At 43.2% G+C, this 22,992-nt stretch overlaps 1 protein-coding gene and 1 long non-coding RNA gene across 2 annotated transcripts; one reads left to right on the forward strand and one right to left on the reverse strand.

Moving 5' to 3' along the window:
- Positions 1–13,490: 13,490 nt before the first annotated feature.
- Positions 13,491–19,842, forward strand: LOC120665077. Its single transcript, XR_005671098.1, has 3 exons — positions 13,491–13,632; positions 13,779–13,849; positions 19,233–19,842. It is a non-coding gene; the product is annotated as an uncharacterized LOC120665077 (long non-coding RNA).
- Positions 14,844–19,145, reverse strand: LOC120665076 (putative disease resistance protein RGA3). The gene is made up of 2 exons (XM_039944505.1): positions 15,466–19,145; positions 14,844–15,395 (listed from the first exon to the last, which is right to left on the reverse strand). Exon 1 carries the CDS (start codon positions 18,847–18,849, stop codon positions 15,490–15,492), a length of 3,360 nt encoding a protein of 1,119 aa, XP_039800439.1. The 5' UTR covers positions 18,850–19,145; the 3' UTR covers positions 14,844–15,395; positions 15,466–15,489.
- Positions 19,843–22,992: the final 3,150 nt, after the last annotated feature.

Genomic DNA, 22,992 nt, shown 5'->3' on the forward strand with positions numbered 1-22,992 from the left:
GACGATTCCAGTCGACTCCGAACAAATTTGGGCCTCAAACCAATGCCATTGGAAGCTCGTAGAAATTATCTTCCCATCCATATAAATAGCATCCAAAATGGACTCCGTTTGCTGCCTGGGTGTCGATTTTGGTGCAGACTGCTCCTAGACTCCAAGATGGACTGGAACTTTAGTTTCTTTGGGCCTCCACCTTGGAGACTCGAACCGAATCAACCTCAGGCCTCCTTCTTGATTTGGACACCCTAGATGGCCATGTAGGACTCCATGCCATTCTCCAACCATGACCGTATCCATGGATGTCATGTCCTTATCATCCTTCACTTCTTGACGAAAAGTCGTCCTCGGCGTTGATTGTGTTTGGAACTGATGCTGCACATCACGAGAGCAAAACGGGTGGCCAAAATAATGGAAACTGACACTTTGAGATGAAACATGACCATATATGCAGTTGGTTTGGATGTGTTCCCTATTATAGATGTTAGCAAACTTGTATGTTCCGTGATCATGATGCACACCATCCTTTTCAATACTATCCTGCAAAAGATTAGTACTAACAAGAAACATATGCTCCCATTCTTTGAATTTAACTTGTGTTGTTAAAGAAAAATTAGAGGAACATTGCATGGCAAGATTATTGCTAGTACAGTCCTCTATTGGATCACAATTGTGTGCAACAAAAGGAGAATTCAGATTTGCACAAATATAAACTCGATGTATCATGTATTGCCCAATGTTGTTATATCTACCAATAACATGATATGTATGGTGAGATAAACATGGCAGATCAACATATGCAAAAAGTTTCTCCTTCAAATAACTAAGGTTACACGAAACATCAAAATCAATGTAGCCCAAAGTATTTAAAGAAGACAACAATTTTAGCTCATCAGCATCACTAGCAATGTGAAGAAAATATCGATTTTCAGCACAAGTGTCGAGCGAGGGTTCCACTAATATTTGCTCTACCATAGCATGATTGGTGGAACACTTCAGTACATCAAGAGAACTCTCACCTTCCGTGAATGTAGCACTAAGAACATTGCCATTGTTGTCCTTGGCAGTGGGAAAAGAAGGTGAATCATGAGATGAAGTTTCAGAATTTTCACATGAAGCAATGAGCATGTCAGGCTTGTCCTCAACCATATATGGACGAATGTCCTGCAAAAGTTTAGACAAAACAAGAGGTACCACATGGTTGTCCTCCTCTAAAGAATCTTCTTTATCCTCACAACTAGATATATGAACAAAAGTTTCTCGCATAAGAGTTTTCATGTCATTCCAGGATCTAGATTTATCAATTCATACAAATTATCCCACCAAACTAATGCATTATCTGTTAAAACACTACTGGCATTCTTAATTTTTCTATGTTCCCACATTCGACATTGTGAAAAAATATTATCAATTGCAACTTCCCACTCAATATACTCATTAGTACCAATACCATCATAAGTGGGTGGATAAGAAAGAATAGAATGACCTGCAGAAGGTGTAGCAGCCATAGCGTGTATCATGCATCTTTGTTGTCTCGTACCCATGAGTGTTGTAACCTGTCATTGTTAGTAGCAAACAAGAAAACACACAAGTGTATATTTTCCTATAATCTACTATGTGGACAAGGAAACAAGGCACTCAACTCTCAAGCGTCTTACCACGCGCTTGCAAGTGTTCTTACCAAAGCAACAGGTGATGCAAACGGTGGTGGGTTGTGATACCATTGTCACTTGAGTGTAACAATTGTAAGGTGAACCTGTACTGATTAGAAGGATGTGGAGCTTGGATAGACACAATATTTTGTAGCAAGGATTAGCAACTAATTAATTCAGAAATTGCAAGTCTAAAAAGTAGTCCCAAACTAGTCTATATTGCCAGCCTAAACTCGTTTGAGACCTAGTTCAAGCAAGCAAAGATGATAGGACTAAACCAAGGACTGAAAGGATCCAATGCAATTCTGAAATTTCTCTTCTCTTCCTTCTTTTTTTTAGATGCGACTTTTAGCACCTCTTTGCCTTTTCCTTTCTCTCTATGTTTTTCTTTGAGTAAAATGCACCCTGGTTACCTAAACTATTACTTGGGTATCAGATAGGTACTTCAACTCGGAAACGTAACAGACATGTACTCAAACTATTCTATGGGTACTAGATATGTACTCTAACTCAGAAACGTAACAGCCAGGTACTTAAACTATTCTGTGGGTACCAGATAGGTACTCCAACTCAGAAACGTAACAATCAAGTACTTAGTTTATTTATGTTGATCACATGTCAGCTAGCATGCTGCTGCATGATGTCCGTTTAATGTCGAGCGCAAAAGAAATGAAATCATGCATGCGGCAGTAGCAAACGGTGGTGGTATTTTTTTCCTCATCGATAAATAAAATGATAATAACAAGGCAATTCCTCATCCTGAGATTATTGTGCAAGGGCTTGTCTGGAATTATTTATGGACAAATTTATAATATTAATAATAAAGATTTCCTCATCTAGAATCAGGTGGAGTTAGTAACTGTTTTTTATCTCATATAGGGTTTGTTTTTCATTCGTGTGCTTCACCAGATTAATAGTTTAGAAAAAAAACTGCACAATTTACTTGCCTAAATATTCTTGCATCACGGCTGAATATTATGAATTTTTAATAACACTAGCCTGACACGGTTCCTGCAATGCTGTTGTAAAAAGTGCCAGTGCCTTTTATTATTTTCGACCAGCATGCATGAATCAATAGGAATTAGATGCCACCACCGTTTACTATTGTCGCATGCATGATTTCATTTCGTATGCGCTCGACATTAAACGCACTCGCTCGGACGTCACACAGCAGCATGCTAGCTGACTAAACAGATTGAGTACTTAACTGTTATGTTTTTGGGTTGGAGCACCTATCTGGTACCTACAAAATAGTTTGAGTACCTATCTGTTACGTTTATGAGTTGGAGTACCTATCTGGTACCCACGTAATAGTTTAGGTACCAGTACATTTTACTCTCTTTTTTGTGTAATTCAGAACTGCAGCATGATAATATGAATTACAAGTTCTAGGAACAAAAGATCTGCACACATGAGCAATTTAAATCTCACGGTTCAGCAGCACACTCAGCGAATTATGTGCCGTAGAGAAACAGCAAGCAATAAGCAGTCATAGATTTATTTATGCACAAGCAAATATGTGAGTAAAACAATATGTTCATGTGCACATATCAAAAACCGATCTGGTCTGATGCAATACAAGGATCAGGACTTCACTCAATCTAGAATCAATCGACCTAGACACAACAACACAAAGACACACGTGAGGGACTAAAATTCAGAAAAGTAATCTGAAAAGAAAAATTGCAACGACACAAAGGGGTTATAGGACAGGGAAAACAATTTTTTTAGGGATTTTTGTGGACTTTAGGTACTGAAACAAAACTAATCTAAAGAGGGGAAAACAGCAATATACCTCACAGAAAACCCGATCAAATCTGATACCAATTGATAGAGTCGCGGGCGGCGATCTTCTGAGAGGTATGATAAGTTCGATTTGTGGAACACTCAACTCACGATCAAGGCTTCTAATCAGCGAGGATTCAAAACCCACAACCGTTACACCGTTGCTCCAACGAGAATGAACCAAGCGCACTCGATTGATGATCCTGCAAGCGAATCGAAGAACACAAGCAAGGACACAGTAAAGATGCAATATGAAATTGCGAATATATATGAAGTGAATCTGAATTGAAGAGGTTCAAGCTATTAGCACGAAGGAACTAATCGACACAGTCGTGAAGAACAAGAACAGGGGGCCCTGGATCACTGTAAAAGGACTAATCGACACAGTTACAATGAACGATTTAATTTCTCGATGGAAAACTAAACTCAAACACAACTCGAACCCTAAAGTGGCAGTGGCTAATGAATATATGAGGTTAGGTCATGGATGATCCCCTGTAAACGCCCCTATGGGCTCCAAGACGATACACGGGAGAACGGCTCAAAAGATTGTGTCGCGGCAGCCTGACAGATTCTGGACATTCACTTGTTTCGATGATTCCCGTCAACTCTGTACAAATTTGGTCCTCAAACTAGTGCCATTAAAAGATCCTTGAAATTATCTTCCCATCCATATAAATAACATCCAAAACGGACTCCGTTTGCGGCCTGGGAGTCGATTTTAGTGACAGCTGCTTCTGGACTCCGAGATGGACTCGAACTTTAGTTTCTTTGGGCCTCCACCTTGGAGACTCGAACCGAATCAATCTCGGGCCTCCTTCTTGATTTGGACACCCTAGATGGCCTTGTAGGACTCCATGCCATTCTCCAACCATGACCGTATCCATGGATGTCATGTCCTCATCAATCATGTTGAAGCCAAACAACTTAATTGAAAGTATAAAAATATCTTTAAGAACTTTCATTTCAAATATGTAATAGCTATGATGTCGATTCGAAGCTAAATAGGGTGCACTTAGATTAGCATCTATACAAAATCGATATCATTTTTGGAGCCCAAAGAAGACCACCTTTTAATGTTTGGCATTTTCATATCGCAATATACAAATATGCATATGCCTTTCCACGATCTAAGATTGCATATATGATATAAACACTATGTTATTGCACCCCGGGCCGATTCTTGTTGTGTCGACAACGCAAGAACTCGTATGCTCACCAAAGATCTAGAATTGTCATTTAGCGCCCTAGCTGCATCAGCGCTAAACCAGGCGCGTGATGCAACCAGCGCGAGCTGGAAAATTATGGTATACATGGGTCTAGGTACATTGACAGTACAAAAGGAGATGCTTGCAAATTGTGGCTGATTTTTTAGGATGGCTTGTTGAAAGGTCCTGATGTAGAGAGGGGGTGAATACGCATTCCTAAAAAATTTAACAAAAAGCAGCGGACAGTAGAAAACCAGCTCAGCCGGTTCAAGTTGGCTCAACCTAGTTACAATAGGTTCAGCCTCTCTGAACAGGTTCAGCTGGTTTGCAAAAACAGATTTGAATTATCACGCAAATATAACCAATGAAAGTTGAATCTAAGAGTTATCATAGCCTTGTAGAGATGTAAGCTTATAGATCCGTAGACAACCTACACTCAAAACACTCTCAACAAGTAGATCGGGCTAGAACGCCCACATGTCAACAAGAACAAGTATATAAACATGAAGAACAAAGTGAGACACAAGATTTAGATCCAAAGTTCACTACACAAAAGGAAGCTACATCTCCATTGAGGTCCCCACAGAGCTACCTGTCCCAACCGACCACAATGTCAGACCCGGGCCCATGGGACTGTGTACACCGCATAGATGTGAGGAAGATTCCGAATACACACAAGGAAGGAAGAAACCGGACTCCTCCTAGGACTCTACTCTGTAACCCTCCTAGGACTCCTACCTTATAAACCGATTAGAATTCCACCCCCTGGACTATATAAAGTAGGGTCGGGTACCTAGATTGGCAGAAGACGAACCAATAGCTCAACAAAGCACAACACCCCAGCGCAGGGTGCAATATACCAAACCACCACACAGGACGTAGGGTATTATGCTATTCCGGCGGCCCGAACCTGTCTAAATTTGTGTCTTGTGTCCTAGCATTTACCTTCAAGTTCCAGATTCGGCGATCTGCTCCCAACAATCTCCTACCTTAGGGCATCCCAAGATAGGCGAGCGGTAAAAGTACCGACACACAAAGATCAAGATTGAGATGCTTACTATGAAATCCTACATGAGGATGGATGATACAAACTTGCCAAGGCTATCCACACAAGTTGGATGCTCAACGGTGACACCTGACCATCTAGGAGCCCAATAAGCTCCTAGAGTAAAAATCCAAGTGATGCTGATTGATGACTTCAAAGCTCAAAGGATGGAGTTAATGCTCATGAGCTCAAAAGTTCCACTCAAATCTAAGTCAAAGATGTGCTCTAAAGTGGAGTGGGAGAGGGAGAGTGAATATTTGGGGAAGTTTTTTTTAACTAAAACTGCTCGCTTTATTCATTGCCAGCTTGGAGCTTAGAAAAAATCGCAAGCAGTTAAAGAGATTACAAACTCTGGGAGTAGATCAAACCAAACACACGGTTGATCTGAGTCACAACTCAAACTCATGCGAGCTAACCCATGTGCACATAAATTACAAGAATGGGGTAAACAAAACCTCAGCATCAACAAAATCTAATTGGATCAGTTGTCTTGCCTCCCTAAGCAAAACACTAGCTGGTGCCGGTGATTGATCAAAGGCACTTGACTTCAGGGCAGAAACTAAGTTAGACGAGTCACTTTCCAGCTGAATTCTTGTCATCCCTTGAGCCGACATAGCTATTAAAGTCGCCAGGCAAGCTAGAGCTTCAGCACAAGGAGCTGAATCTAATCTCCCTGCACCGGCGATTACTAAAACCCCATTCTTATCTCTTAAAATGAATCCCCATCCACCAGATTTTTCCTCCAACAAGAAAGCACCATCAATATTAACATTGAGAGTTTCAGCTGATGTTGGATTCCATTTCTATGACTGAATCTGAAGATGTGGAAAAGGTAAAGGAATAGCTTCAGCTACTAGAAAATTCTCATGGGTTGACTCATACTCCTCTCGGAGAGTATCAAACTCGGCTGACAAGGAGGTATACTTGGTAATATAATCTAGAATTTTATTAACTTTAGTTGGGAACTTAAATAGGGTCCTCCTCCAGTGATGGAGTCGAGATAATCAGCGAAACCCTTATTGAGAGTATTGTAAAAGTTGTGTAGCACCAAAGGATGGAGTGTCGACCGGGTAGGGTCAGATTTTACTAAAAGTGAATATCTAGCCCATACTGCGCCTAAAGTTTCCTTATCATTCCACCGAAAGAAATAAATAGAGAATCTCCTTCTGATGTGGTCCTAGCTTCCATTTGCCTCGCCTGCAGCAGGCGTGTACCATTGCTCAGCCTTCCCTTTAAGAGAGAAAGGGAACAACTTCCATCTGATGACATCTTGTGTCATGCTTGCAGAGGCAAAGTGCGAACAAAGTTGCTCGAACTCCCACAGATGGTGCTCTGGGTTCTCGCTACTTAACCTAGAGAAGGAAAGCTCCCAAACCAAAGTGAGAAGGTTGGATCGGAGTTCATAGCCAAATGAAATGGATGGTGGTGACTCGTTGAACTCGCCCCTTGGGGTAGAGAGCCGTGGAAAGGATAGCTACTCCATGATAGCTGGGGTAGAGGTAGCAGAAAAGAAAAGCAAAATATACAAGGACGACTAGCTAAAAAGAGAGATACACAACCATTCTCTGACAACGGCGTCAGAAAGTTTGTTGAGTATTTGATCGATAGCAAATGAATCCTCAAGTGCACGGACATTGTTGTACCTTTCACCTCAAAGTATTCCAAGGGTTATTGAATCCAAGGGAATGTGTGTGCACAAACTCTTGTTCTAGTCGATCCAAGGACACACCAAGATAGATGGAAAGGGTAGAAAGGATTCCTAAGATAGCACTATAGATGAATTAACAGTCGATCTCTCGGGCACAATTTGCTTTGAGCACCGGCTTACACCTAGTCTGTTAGGTGACTCTAGCCAACAGATCACAGAGGACCAATACGGTTGTCACCATCTACGGCCTACCTCTAACAAACTATGAGATATAAGGCAAACAAAGAATAACCCCTAGCCTATACACCACATCTACGCTATTGATTACTACTGCAGTCTAACTACATTTGAAACCGCGTCACAAACTACAACACTCCATATAAATACGGAGTCAATTACCCACGAGTACAAGAACTGAACTCACGCAACTGCAAGCACTACTAGCTAGCATATACTACAACAAGTATAACACTATAAATAGGAACCACGAATGCTTACTTAGCACTGAAGAATGTAGCCGCATCCATAGAGGTACAAGCTGAGAGAAGAGCACCGACACCCCGGCACTTCTCCCAAACTACCCCCTTACTCTCTCCCTACTCGTAGCATGAGCTAATCAAGGCCTTAAGCCTCTCTTGGCTGGTTTGTAACACTTGGTGGTGTGTCTCATTTGAGCCCCCTATCTCATATTTATAGATGGGTGCCATGGGTTGCTCGGCCGAGGATTGGAGTGGAGTCACTTGGAGCCGACATGGAGAGCCAATGTAGAGTTGCCACATGCAAGGGGAAGGTCGGTGGAGCTGAACTTTGGTCGGCCAACCGATTGTTGGCTCCGACCAAGCTCATCTTCGGCTGGGGTGATAGGTGGACCCTTAGATTGGTTATGCCTGATTCCACACTGTCCTAAGTTGGTAGCATGCTCTGGTGGGCCCATGGATCCATGTGAGGCTGAATGACGCGCTCTGATTGGTCGACGCCTTTTGGCTCGGATTGAGGAGTGTATTTCCATGCTCTTGAGGTTTGTTTTCTCCCCTATTACGCCTGCGTACAAATATTTACTAACACTTTTGGAAATGGTTAGTAATAAACCCCTACCACTAGGTTGATGTTCACCTTTTATGCATTTATGAAGGATTTGACGATCTAAAATAGTTACTTAAGAGTTGTTAACATCTACTCAACATGTTTAAGTGCAAAGTGATTTTGGATGAGTTAGGAAACTATTGAGCTTTGAAACACCTGCAGAACACACACTTGAGATCCCCATGATAATACGGCATCCTATACTCAAAACCAAAACAGAAACAAAATTAAAACTTCACTTATTTGAGTAAAGAGCCGCACGTCCTTTTTTCTTCAAATTTGGAGGGGTCACCAATCATCCTTTACAAATATAATCTGCGCTCATGCTTAATAAATATTAGAACTTCAACTAGATTGTCATTTGATCACCAAAACCCACTTTTTCATTTCTCCAGCGGTAACATCCTCACCGCCAAAACTTTGTGTGCACAAGTCAGCAAAGCCTTGACCCATGACTGGTCCTTTTTCAATGGCACCAATACTAGCATTGATTCTGGTGTAGTTTTTTTTAACTTGAGTTTCGATATTTTGCAACTTGAACAGGTAGAATCGAAGTCTATTGCTTGCCTGTAGTTACATCTGTAGCTCTGCATAAGGCTCTGCTTCACAAAGTTAACTTCATGTTTGGATCCCCTAAACTTAGTGATCTCTACTTCTTGGAGGTGATTCAACAAGAGTTCCTTGATTTTCCAGTTTTGTAGCTCATCACAAATGCAACCAGATGAGCAAGTAGATTGTTTCCGAAATAAGGATCATAATGTATTAGCAAGGACAACTGATTAAGAGTTGAACTTGAAAATTATTAAGATATCATATCAGCCTTAGCAAATAAGGATTACACCTAGACATTATTAGCATGAAGCCTCAGAGTGCATAATATGATTATTTTGAGCTAAGAGGAGGTGGTGTAGTAAACATGATCACATATTCAAGAATCTTTTCCATTGGACTTACAAATCAGGTGCATAAATTAGTAGAGCTGAAATTACATGTTTTATCATAATTTTGTTAAATGAGTGCAGAGACATTTGCTCATTTTCGGTGGAAACCATTTATGATGCACTTAGTCCCTTAATTTTCCCATGAATAACTGCATATACATTTGGTTCCTGGCAGTAGGTTTCATTTTTAGAAATCCATCGGGCAGTCTCGAGAGGACCAAACTTGATCTTCATGAATCTAGGTGTGCATTCAATCACGGTTCAGCTTTAGTGGATTTTTAGTTACACTTAAGCATTTGCCTATACTCTAACTTCTATACAGTGTGGAGAGGGAGCCCTCTCCGCGCTCCTTTCCCTCGGGAGCGATGCGTGGAGCCACTGGAGGGAACGCCCGACGCGGACCGTCAGATCCGTCGCAGGAGGTCCATCCAGGCCGCTCTTTAGTTTTTTTGCAAGTAGACCCTTCAGTTTGTGTTTAATCAAACCCGTCGTCCATATTTTTTTGCAAAAAATCTGTCATCGCGACACCCCTCCCACCCCCGCGCACCCTCCCCCGCCCCCTCCCCTAACCCCAACCCTAGCGCCCCCACCGCCGCACCGCTGCCCTCCGCCCCCGCCGCAGGTCGCCGCCCTCTGCGCCTCGCCCTCCTCCACCCTCGCCCTCCTCCGCCGCCGCCGGTCGCCTCCCTTGGCCACCGCCCTGTCTTGGGTTCCCCACCTCTCGACACCCCCCGCCCCCCCGCCGCCCCCCGTCGCCGACCCTGCGACCCCCGCCGTCCGCTCCGCCCTACCGCCGGCGGGGTATCCGACCCGCGGCGTGCCGGCCGTGAATCTGGTCCGCTCCGCCGTCCGTCGAGGTCCCCGCCCCCGTCCCCTCTCCCTCCCCCCGCTCCATCCCGGTCGCCGCAGGCCTCCGCCCTGGCGGAACTCGGCGTGCAGGAGACGGATCTGGACAGTGGTGGATCTAGCCGGCGGCGTCGAGGAGGAGGCGCGCGGGCGGCGGATCCGGCCGTTGGCGGCGGCGGCCGGTGGACCTGGGCTGAATTTTTTTCGATGGAATTGAGCTGGAGCAGTTTTTATTTTCCCTTTTCATTTTTTTTTCTTTTGTGCTATCTTTCTTTAAATTCAGTGGAACTCACGCAGCGGAGCGCGTGTATTAATTGTCCTAGTTGATCTATATTGTCTATGGCACAAAACACAGGTTGGGACTAGAATGGTTGCAAAACTTAGATTGAGTGATACTTTAGTTATTATCATTACATAAGGGTGAATGTGCAAATGCTCAGAAACAAATGAGTTTATATAGTGTTACGGTCCGCAAAATTTTTAGCTAGATACACATTTAGGTCCAGACAAATTATTCATCTACCATCTATCAAGGATGTCATTGCCTACTTGATCATCTGCACTCCTTTTATTGTCATGCTAAATTGTATGGTTACCATCTGACTTGAATCTAATAATGCCATTCTCCTATTACTGGTAACTAAAATCCACTGTACTGAACACTGAGTTAGCTATAGTGGCTTTAGAAGTTGTTATTTTGGACTTGAAGTCTGAATCGCCACAGTACAAAATAGGTCGCTGTACAGAGATTTCACTGACAATAGCCACATAATTTCACGAACTATTATGAGGCTAGAAACTTTGGAGATGCTGCTCGACAAGCTAGAACAAAACATAAACATCAGTAAGGTTGTGGCCACCTGCCCATCTTAGGGAGCCGGCAGCAACATGGCAGTATCTACTGGAAGATGGGAAGTCAGATTCATTGTGTCCAACCTGCACCAATTTTGTTTCTCTGCCCATGTTAATTACTTGAGTAAGAGCTTATGCTGCATTATCATCTCTCTTTGTTCCTGCATTGGTTCATTACTGTGAAGTCCTCCCTGTCTATTCGATTCTGATTGTATTAACAAGATATGTGTGGGCTCTATGATTTCTCTTATTTTGCCTTTTTGGGCTTTGTGAAACATAAGTATAAGAGTCGTCTTTGCCTTTTTGGGCTCTGTGAAACATAAGTATAAGAGTCATCTGAAAATTACAATCAGTATAAAATTTTTATTTAAGTAGTTAGCCATTTGCTAAGGAGAATAAATTTGTTCTTTCACTCAATTTCTTCATTTTTTCACATATAGTAAAGTCATGTTTTTCACTTATTGAGATGCATCATTGGCATGGATCATAGTTCATGTTACTGATTACAAGGCAAAGTTTGTGAGTCTGTAGAGACAACTGCTATATCCTGCATACCGGAAGGAAAACCATTGTGTTAGCAAATATGGATAGCCAGCTGCTATATTGATCGGCACACCTAGACTGCGCCTAAGCCTAGTGTGATCACGTGTGGGCCCAGTCTGTAACCTCCAGAGGAGGATTACCCTGGCTGCCGACCTATATATATGTAATTAGTTTACATCAATATATCTATCAATTACGCGTGATTATTTATGCTATCACATTTCTTCTCTGGTGTATCTCTTCTTCTTTCTTTGCACATCTCAAAGTGTTGTATGTATGTATGTCCAAATTTGTGTCACAAGGATGCAGATCCTCTTGATTGCAAGTGTACTAATTCTTTTCTCTGGTTAACACTTGACGAGGAATTCAGTCATGGAAGCTGTCATAGACAAGATCAAAGAGGCAATAGTTCCACTGTCCTCTGCTTTTTACTCGGGTGAAACTCTTGGTGCAAATATCTTTGTTTCTTGGCCAATGCTTATGCCATTTTCAATGCTTTTCTTGGTTCCTCGTGTTTAGAAGGTAACCGTATGTACAAAGGTCCATTAGTTGAGACAAAAATAAGAGAGTAAAATATAAGCATCAATAAAGTATTTTTGTTCACAAGTTTAGGTTCAATTGTTGCCATGTTCCCATATCCTTACACTGTCAAATGTGGATTTAGATATGTGTCATATCACGTTGTGTTATATCCTATAAAGCTATCCTGTTATATAAACTGATAAGCCTGCTGCAGGTCTAAACAAAAAATTTGCCAATTTTTTCAAATTTCAGCCATAGTGCTAAATTGATGGAGGAAGAACATACTCTGCCTGATATGAAACTTTCAGAACCAATAACGTGCAAAATCTATGGGAGGAAGAAACAAGTTAGAAAATACTATTTTCATGTATACAATTTGTTTATGGTACTGGGAGTAGTGTATCTCATAGATTGTTATATCAAGAAGAAGAAAGTCCAATTTCCCTTCAAGTATTGCTAAAGTGTGAATAACCCCCTAAACTATAATTTGGTTCAATTTAACCCCTAAATTATGCTATTTAATTCATTTCACCCTACACAAATTGAATCCTAATTTCAAATTTTGCAGGGTAGTAGTGGACATCACAATGCACATCATTATTGTTCATAATTTGGAATTCCAATGATTAATTTATTATTAAATATATTAACCTATCAAAATAATGATAGAAAATTATGTTGTATTTTTCCTAACATGTGTTATGATGTGTATTATCATCTTGTAAAATTTCAACTTATAACTCCACCTATGCATGGAAAAATGAAAAAAGACAAATTGTATTAGGGGTAATTTGAAAAAAAAACATAATTTGGGTTGTAAAATTAACCAAACATAATTTAGGAGGTTATTCGGACTTTGACTATAGTTGAGGGGAGTAATTTAAGTTTTTTTGAATTATTAATTTTTTCATTCTCAATCATGAAGTTTAAATACAAATTTGTTGATTGGGCAAGAGTTCACTCACCTGGTAAAGATAAAAAGAATGTGGGAGTACATGTTGAGAGGGGCGGCCCACAAGCAACACTCCTCGTCTCGCGTGGCGTAGTGTGTTTAGATCATTTTGGCAAAAAAAATTTGAAAGAGAATTTTGCTAATTTGTAAATAAAGCCTATTTACAAAAATTTTTGCACAGATGGATTGTAAATCGCGAGACGAATCGAATGAGACTAATTAATTCATAATTAATGCATAATTAGCGGATAATTATTGTAGCATCCATGTTGCAAATTATGAATTAAGTAGACTCATTAAATTCATCTCGCGATTTATAGCCCATACATACAAAAAGTTTTATGAATAAATTTTATTTAATAGTTCATGCATATGTATGTGATATTTTTTGACCTAAAATTTTGGTATCTAAACAAACCCGCCGCCCCGCGGGCCGCAGCCGTTTCGGCCCGCGTCACCGGGCTCTGCCGCTCTGGCCGGTCGCCGCCGCAGACTGGAGCTCCGGGAGGATGAGAGAGAAAGAAGTGCGACCAATGCAAGGCGCCTTTCGCTTTGGAGACGGTGAGTTCGTCGGGTACCCTACCCACCCCATCCCATCCTCGGGGATTTGCGACTTGCTGATTCGTAGGGAGACCCTGATCTCCGATGCCTTCCTACGAGAGATAAGGGTTCTTTTTTTTTTTTGTTCTACTGGCTGCCACACACAGGTCCCTGTTGCTTTGGGGAGGACCGGAGGATCACGATTCGATCACCTTTATTTTCTCTTCTCAGATTATAGGTAAAGAATCCTCCCTCCCCCTCCCCAGTTAAATTATAGTAGTGGTAAAAATATCTCTGTATGGCAAATTTTGCACTTATATGTGCTCGTTATCATCAAGGGGATTGGGGTAATGAATTTGGTAAACGCGGGGAGTAAAATGGATTTTTCCAACAAAATTTTGGGTAATGGCTAGCTCTTCAAAGTTGCAATGACATTTGACTAGCTGAGTACCAGGCGATATCTTTTTTGAAATTCTGCGGTTCTGAAATCTGAAGGAAGAAGAGAAAATAGGTGGAAATTTCAGGATAAGTGTAGTCCGAACATATACTGGTCGATAACTCGTTGTTTGCTGTCCACCCTTTAATTTCTGCTTTCTTGCAAACTTGCTCTCATTTTTGCAATATAAATTCCAGTCTGGCGGCCTATAACAATACATCAGCATTGTCGTATAGACATTCAGAGTCCAAATGGTTATATGTAAATAAAGAAAAGAAGGTATACAAATGAGAATTCTAAATCCTTTTTAGACAGATCTTACATATTCAACAGAGAGCTGCAATTAGCTAATAGCTTCAATATTCAAGTACCAGATATTTAGAAAAATATGTTTTTTTTATAAATATTTTTAGACAAATATGTTACTACCCTGGATAGTAATATAGTATACTCTGTAAAGTTGTTGCTAGGCATGCATGCATGAACAATTTGCTTGTAACATAGTTAAAAATCTTTTTTTTTGTTTGTTTCCTGAGAAGATATGATTTAGCCTGAACTAAACAGTTGCTGACCAGGGAACTTTTCAAAACATTAAACATTATGCTTTCATGTTAGTAGTGGTGTTATACTGTAAATGGCTATTTCTCCAGTTGTGTCGTTGTTTGCATGTACTACAATGCTGCTGATACTGGTTTATAGAATTGTTTTTACTGCTTGTGGCGTGACAGATAAAATGCATACAAACTTAAGTATGTGCTAACATGACAAATAGACGAAGTTTTTTTAGTAAGACCCGGACATAATCTCGCCAGCATATATTAATAAGGAGAAGATAGAATTACATGCGCAAGGAGCGTAATGAAGTCCTTGCCTTGCAGACCACAAAGCTGGGCAAATGAAAGTAATTGATTACTCACTAATGGGCTTTACGATTAGGGGCCTAAGCAATTTGTCGCCCGCTGAGCACCAATTCCTCACTTCATCCTGGATCCCTCCCACTAAGGCTTGTATGGAGATTTCTTGCCATCTGAAAATTCTCTTGTTTCGCTCCTTCCAACCACTCCAAATGATGAGAATTGCCAGCGAATGCGCTCCGGTTTTGGTTCTTCCTATGACATTGCGGAACCAGTCAATAATGCATGAGTACGTCTCCCAGGAACTTGGCTTGAAACAATTGCAATCTGCCTAGTTCCCGATCACCTCCCAGATTGTTCTTGTGACTGGGCGCTCCACACAAAGGTGGAAAGCTGTTTCCAAGTTCCTTTCGCGCAATGCACGGAAGCAATTGTTGGCCCATTCACGCCTTTGCAGCATGTGCATGGTCCACAAAAAGTGAGTATATAAGCGCCTGCCAAGGATAGGTTTTAGTTCGCTGTTATATGTACAGAACAGAAGCAGAATATGCATCTAGTTCGTACCTCAGTCATATTGTCATGATGCATTCAGGATAATCTTCTTCTTATGATCCATTCAATCGTCATACTATCATCTTCAATCTCTATGGTTGGTACATGAGCAATTTTATGCCAATCTTCTCCCTGGCAACTCTTCGTTAGCAGCGGGCATTCTTTGATGTACAACTCTTTCAGTGATTGTGGGAGGGCCTGTTCTGGCAAGCATGGTATAAGAGGACATTTCAATATGGTAATAGCTATTAAACATGATGCTTCTTCTAGGCCAGGAGGCAAGTATCTCAGGTTGCTGCAATGGAATATCTCCAACTTTTGCAGAGTGGCAGGGAGCTTTACTGGAAAATAGTGAAGGCTGGCACAATCAGTGATGGCGAGATTTGTCAATGAAGAGATATCATCAAACTCTTGAAGAAGAGGATTAATTAGATTGGAGCATGAACTGATGCGCAGATCTTCAAGGATGGAGGGCAGCAAGCTATGCTGTCGGGGTGGTTCCAGCTTTGGACAATCATAAATATGAATGCTCTTAAGAGCAGTCAGGCCTCTGAATCCTTCAGCTGGCAAGTCAGTTAATTCTGGACAGCCTGTGATGACTAATTGCTGGAGCGCCAATAATTTCTGGCAAAGCAGTCCATGCTCTAAGGATGTAAGGTTTGGGCACTGATGAATCTGTAGGCATGCCAATGATGGTGGAAATTGAGAGCTTGGAGTGTGTATTTCTGGAAGAATAGTGAATCCTGTTTCAGAAATTTTGAGCTTCACTACTGATGATGGGAAAGATGGGAATTCTGCTAGTAGTGGACAGTCAATCACCGCAAGTTCTGTGAGCGTTGGAAGCAACTGACCGTCTTGAACAGAAGTCCACGTTTCTAGATTAGACATATCTTCAAATGCAAGCTCCTTCAGTGATGGAAATCCCTTAATTCCACTGGTTCCTGAAAATTCTTGGTTGATCTGAACAATGCCATGGAAGCCCCCAATATCTAAAAATTTGAGTAAGGGCAGCACTCCAAGCGCTGGTAGAACCGAACAGTTTGTACAGTCAGACAGGTGGATGGTTTGCAAGTGAGTGAGTCTACTTAACCAATTTGGAAAGTAGAAGCCTGCAAAGGCCTTGACTGTAAGCTCACTGAGTTCATGATGTGGTTGGAGGTATTCAAGTATCTGCATGTCCTTATCTGCTTTTTTTGAAGTCAAGCGCCTCCTATCAGACCATACAAGATGCAGAGTGTTGATGTATGACTTCTTGCTTAGCGAAGCGTCATTTGCCTCTTCCACACTAGCCACATTCTCGAGATTCTTGATACAAATATGTCCAGCGATCCCCTGCATCTCTTTCAATTCACTGATCTTGTATCCTTTGTCCTTACGGACAACAAATTCTTCCAAATGTTGAAGGCAGACCAAGTTCCCTATTCCTGCTATGCCAGCTATCAATTCTGTTCTTGCTTCTAGCCATCGCAGATTTACAAGATTGGTTATGCTCTCTGGCAGGTAATCTAACACATGACAGTGTTGCAACTTTAGTGTTTGCAAGTTGAAGAGTCTACCAATGGATGAGGGCAGCCTTGTTATGCCAGTGCCAGAAAGATTCAAATATCGAAGCATTTTTAAATTTCCAACAGACTCTGGCAACTCAGTAATGTCTCGCCGGTGCAAATCAAGCACGTGGAGGTATTTTAGCTTGCAGAACATATCTTTGGGGATAGAACTTGTCGTCGATTTATATCCATTTAGCAGTAGAAGTGTACGAGCTCTCTTAAATTCAAGAAAAGCTTCAAATGAAGTCCAACTTCTATTGTGACAAGAGAATGACAGATGCCTAGCACTTCTTACAGGGCTTCTTGGAGGGTCCTCAAGCCTTATGCATTCATCGATGGAGGCAGACTGGGCTAGGTCATGCATGGCATCATGCATCACATATCCATCTTTGTGGTGTTGGAAGAAGGACCTGCTTAGTAATTCATCAAAATAGCTACCCCCAATGTCTTCCAACCTTCTCCTTCCTTGAGCCTGAATGAACCCAAGGGCCATCCAGATCTGAACTAATCTCCCTCTCTCAAACACATAATCTTTGGGGAAGACTGAACAAAATGCAAAACATTGCTTCAGTATGGCAGGCAAATGACTGTAACTCAATCTGAGAGCTGGCAGTATACTGTTCTTATCTGATGGCAGTTCCCATATTTCACTGTGTAATATGTTTTTCCAATCATCCTCTATGTACCTGGTACATAATAAACTGCCTATTGCTTTTGCAGCTAGTGGCAAGCCTTTCAGCTTCTTCACGATGTCCTTGCCTATTATTTCCAATTGTGGGTATGCACTGGAGTCACCATCAACAAATGCATGGTTCTTGAACAACTGCCAGCAATCATTGTCTGATAGCTGCTTTAGATGATAAGGAGTCATTCCGCCCATTAGTTTGCCCACATCGTTGTTTCGTGTTGTAACTACAATCCTGCTTCCCTTTTCTCCAGTAAGTAAAGCACAGCGATACCTGTCCCATTTTTCAGGATCCTCATTCCATACATCATCAAGGACTAGAAGAAATCTTTTACCTTGAAGCTTTTTTGAGAGGTCTTCTTGAAGCAAGTTCATGTTTGTTGTGGCAGATGAGAACCCACTCGCAACCGATTCAATTGTTTCCTTTGTAAGCTTCATCTCATCAAAATTTTCAGAAACACACAACCACAACCTTAAATGGAAGTGTTCCTTTACTCTTGCATCATTGTAGACAAGCTGTGTTAGAGTGGTCTTTCCTAGTCCTCCCATACCCACTATGGGAAGAATGGAAAGGCTGGCATGATTTGAGTTATTAGGAGTCAGCAACATCTTCACGATGTTTTCTTTATCTTTTTCCCTTCCAAACACACTGGAGTCATCAATCATTGAACTTGTCTTGGGTCTCTCTTTAATCTCCTGCCTTTCAGTCCCACTAATTATGTTCGAACCAAAAATCTGACTTTCTTTGACAAGCCTATCAAGCTTCTCCTCGATCTTCCTTATTTGCTGCACTATCTTGCGGTTAAATAAACAATTATCCAACCAAAAGCAGGAGAAACAGCTCCTAACCTTCTTCAGATGGTCATGGTTGGATGGACCTTCTAGTTTGGACTGGAGGGCCTCAGCTGCATATTCATCAAGCAAGTCATCCATCTCATATGCGACTTCCTTGAGCTTGGAAAGCCAGCTGCGTGCGGCCTTATCCTTCAGGTGCCGCTCCTCGGCATCTTCAACATGAGCTTGAATTGTCGACAGGCTGCTCGATAGGTTCTGCAGCTCCTCCTTGACGTCTGGAGGGAATTTCAGCTCACCAATACCAGCTGCAATCACTTTCTCAAAAAGTACCTGCATGAAGGCAGACAGCACAGCTTCTCCGATCGGCATAGTTATTTCCCTCTTTGGTTGTCTACCGTCTCTCTCCTAGTGATGCAAATGGGGAAACTCGTGAGGGAGGGGGCTTGAGAACACACTTAATTATTTCTCTACCATTGACTCAGAAGTCGTTGCTCTTGGTACCAGACTGCCAGTACTTAACCAGAAATCTGATATTGTTTTTTTTTGTCATGCTAATGCAACAGCTGGCAATCATGTTCTACAAAGTATTTTCTGATTGTTGACGGATTTTAATATTGCACTCAATTCAACCACGACATTAGGGCCCGGTTTTATATTTCATAAAAGTGATCCATCCAATACATGTGTTTCTCTGACTTGTATAGTTCATTTGAGTTGTTTGATATATCTCACTCCGATATTTTTGTTTCAAGCACTGCAAGTATTGACGACTTATGCAGCCAAGCGCACTGGTGGACAATCTTGCTGTCGTGCATAATTTTGCTTCCTCGTATGAACTCAAGTGAAGGAATCATCCTGGCAAACTTCCTGGAAACACCAACGAAAGGAACATGTTGGACTATATATATCCTTCTACTGTCATTAGTCAACCATGGAGGGCCGGTATTGGACGGGAAGTCTTGAAAAGCAGATCTGGCCACACGCTGCTCAACAGTTGGTATCATTGACGGAATCGTCAGGCGCACACAAGTCTCCGCTCAGTGGATTGGAACCGGTTTCTCTGCGATACGTGATGGATGAAGGTTCGTGCTTGGTTACACTCGCTTAGCACGCTTCAGGTTCACGCCCGCTAGACTTTTTAAGTTTTTCTTTTTTGAGGGTTTAAATGTAAAATATTCAGAAGTCAGGTCGTCGCTTATGTTGCTGTTTTAAGTCTGTTTGTTGCGGACGGGCCTCTGGTCCGGTGGTAGCGTACCGGCGGGGGTTCGAGCCTCCGTCCCGCACCTGAGTGCCGCGGTGCGTGCGTGTGTGTTGATGTGTGTAAGCCTGGGTACGACGCATTTTGAGACTTCTTTTTTTTTTTACTGCCTCTCATCTGGGTACAGTTGTAGCATCTATTCAAGTACTACTACACACACCTCACGCACGCACACACCCCACACACTACGAGTACTCAAACAAACCTACAACTACATTCAGACTGGAAGACCGCGTCCTTGAAGAGATCACCGGAACCATCCATGGCGCCGTAGACGACGGGCACGTCGTTCTCCCTCTGTGGCTCCACGCGTGAGAGGCTGCAGATGTTAAATAGGGAACCTACTGTTCCCGGTGGAAATCACGGCCGAGCAGCGCTCGAACCGTGACCGGCTGCTCTGCATGTGGAGGCACAAGCCGCCCGAGCGCTCGGATCCCCATTTTGAGACTTCTCAGATAGCACTTACCATAGTTTAGGAAGCTAGATGCACGATTTGAGAGTCAGGGGCCAGTCAAAAATTTCAGAGCAAATTTGGGGACTTAGGGTGCAATTTACTTTTTTTAATCTAATATGTGTAGCTATTTATGTGTATCTTATCTTTTCTGTAGCAACTTATATGTATGACAAATAATAACTTGGTATCAACATAAACATCTTCAAAATATATGTAAATGAGATCTAGATTTATTTGTTTTGTTGAGTAGAGCATAATGGTACAATCAATATTCAAAATCAAGACGGTACGAAAACAATAAAATATTTTTTATGGAGAAGGTTCATAATCACCTGCGCGGGCTAGCTTGTGTTTTGAGAGAAAAATCACACAAGATTTCCTCTGCGTGGAAAATAAAGAAGATGCGGGCGTGCAGTGTATATAGAAAATACACAAAAGAAACAAGAGACGGGAACACAAGTTTTATTCATATTTTTATAAAATACAAATACAGGTTCCCATACATATGTGCGCGCTCCATAGCCTGCCGTTGGGCAAATCTAACTTGGGCGAAAGTGGTCTTCTAGTTCCCGGGGCCTCGGAAAGCTCCCGGTTAATTACCTCCGCAAGACTAGCTTGCCGGAGCACCTCCGATTAAGCTGCTGTAGTCGTCGTCTTCGGTCTTCGCTTCACGTTCTCCATGCATGATGATGGTGGTGGTGTAGAGGTGGGCGTCGGCATCATCCATGACCTCGTCGGTGTCCATGAGCCGGTGTAGCGTCGCTGGGACATCAGCGGCGCCCGCCTAGGTCGTCCGGCCTCGTCGGTCTCGGACGGCGTCGTAGTCGTAGTAGAGGTGGGTAGTCGATGCAGAGTCGGCGAGCTGGACGGAGTTGATGAAGAGTCGTGGCAGCAGATCGTAGGCAAAGTAGTTCTGCGGGAAAATTCCCATCCGCAGGGCACTTGAATCTTGCAATGCAGCTTGTTCTTTGGTGGAGCACGTGCTTGCATGGCACTGTATCTTGCTTGCTTCTCTACAGGTGCACTTGCACGGTGACGGCGTGTGCCTGGGCTTGCATGTGGGCCTCGGCTTCTCGGCTCCACGCGTGTCCTTCAACATGACACGGCAGCCTGACGTCATCACCGGCGCCCTCGTCGCCACGGTTTGCCATGGCGTCCTAGCGGCGACGTCGGTGGCGGCTCCATGCCGGCCTCGTGGCGCAACACCGGCTTCGTCGCTCGGCGCTTCAGTGTCCTCACGGTGCCATCGGAGGCGGCGGCAACTCGACCCCGTCATCAGTCGGCAGCCGGGCTCGGAGTCGTACCGGGGTGTCGTCGCCTGTAGCCGGGCTCGGAGTCGTACCGAGGTGTCGTCGTCGCCGGCCATCTCAGTGTACTCGCGGCGCCGTCGTCGTTAGTCGGCAGCCGGGCTTGACGATGCTGGGTGGTGTCATCGCCGGTAGTGGCGCCAGCGTCGGCCGGCAGCCGGGCTTGGTGTGGTGTCGTCGCTGGCCGGACCTTCAGGCTTCATCATCTGCTCGGCGTCTCCATCACGTGCTCGTACAACACTTCTTCGGCGACATGGATGGATGACGACCCAGCGAACGCCAGTGGACGTGTGTGTGCATGCAAAAATGTAGAAGAATTGGGAGAGGATAGAAGGTTAACCTGCGGCGCTTCCGAAGACGAAGCGAGGCGCCATGGTTTCTTCCCCGGCTCCCTTGACTCGCTTCTCGGCCTCTGTTTGGCGTCGACGAGGTTGACGAGGTCGCCGCCGGCGTGGTGTGGATGAAGGCGACGGCGGCGAGGAAGATGAAGACACAGGCAGACGTGATCTCCTTGGCTTCCCTCGCACCTGCCTTCTTGACTCCCTCCCCTCCGGAACCTGGAGCACGGAGGGGTAGGTGCCTTTATATAGGCCGGGTTCAGATGAGGCTTTCGCTAGATTTGCCATCAGCCGCCGCCCGTTCTGTTGAGAGAAATCCGCTGGCGTGCTTATCCCCCCGGCCCCTCGCGTGCAGAACGGAGTAGATAAGCATCCTAGGCTCAAGGCCGCCCGACTTCACTGCATCGTGGGCCTGTCCCAGAAAACCCCCTTGTACACGTGCATGAGCAGCCAACAAACGCTTCTCATATCTTGTTACAAGCCAATGCGCGGAGGCGCCGTTGTCACCGCGAGAGAGTTCAGGGGGTCGACTTGATGCTTCTGGAATCTTCTAAATTGCGCCGGCTGCCGCGTGGGCCCGGCCACATGGCGGTTCATCCACTTATCGTGCCAAGTATGAACAGGTGCACACAGCCTCTCGTACGTACACGTCGGCCCTGCATATACGTATAGTAGCATGGGCTTCACACACACCATTCACGTGCATGCGTACCCTGCATGTTCTCTTGATTTGCTTGGGGCTTCACACGTTAGCTTAGCTCCCGTGATATCTACACAGCTAATCTTTAGTCTGTTTATATAATCAGCGTACAATGCAAATGATTGATAAATTTATATTAATGGACGCACAAAATTTCGTCAAACAGCTTGTACGTGAGGGCCGGAAGCAAAATGGTAAGGAAGTGGGGTCGCGCGCTCTGCATCGATCAGTCACAGTCCCTTTCAAAAAAAAAAAACAAAAAGCAAAGAAAACACTAGCAGCGGCTGCGCCTCGGATACGTCTGGATCCGAATTGTGAACTTAAGTTTCTTTCCATCTATTATTTTATTATTTAACTAACAAATACAGTCTTTATGTTCGCTCTTAAAATCTAGAAATTCTCATGTTAATCGAAAAAAAACAAAAAAAATAAAATTACTCAACACTGTTATTACA

Source organism: Panicum virgatum, chromosome 3N (genome assembly GCF_016808335.1).
Source record: "Panicum virgatum strain AP13 chromosome 3N, P.virgatum_v5, whole genome shotgun sequence".
Lineage (NCBI taxonomy): Eukaryota > Viridiplantae > Streptophyta > Magnoliopsida > Poales > Poaceae > Panicum > Panicum virgatum.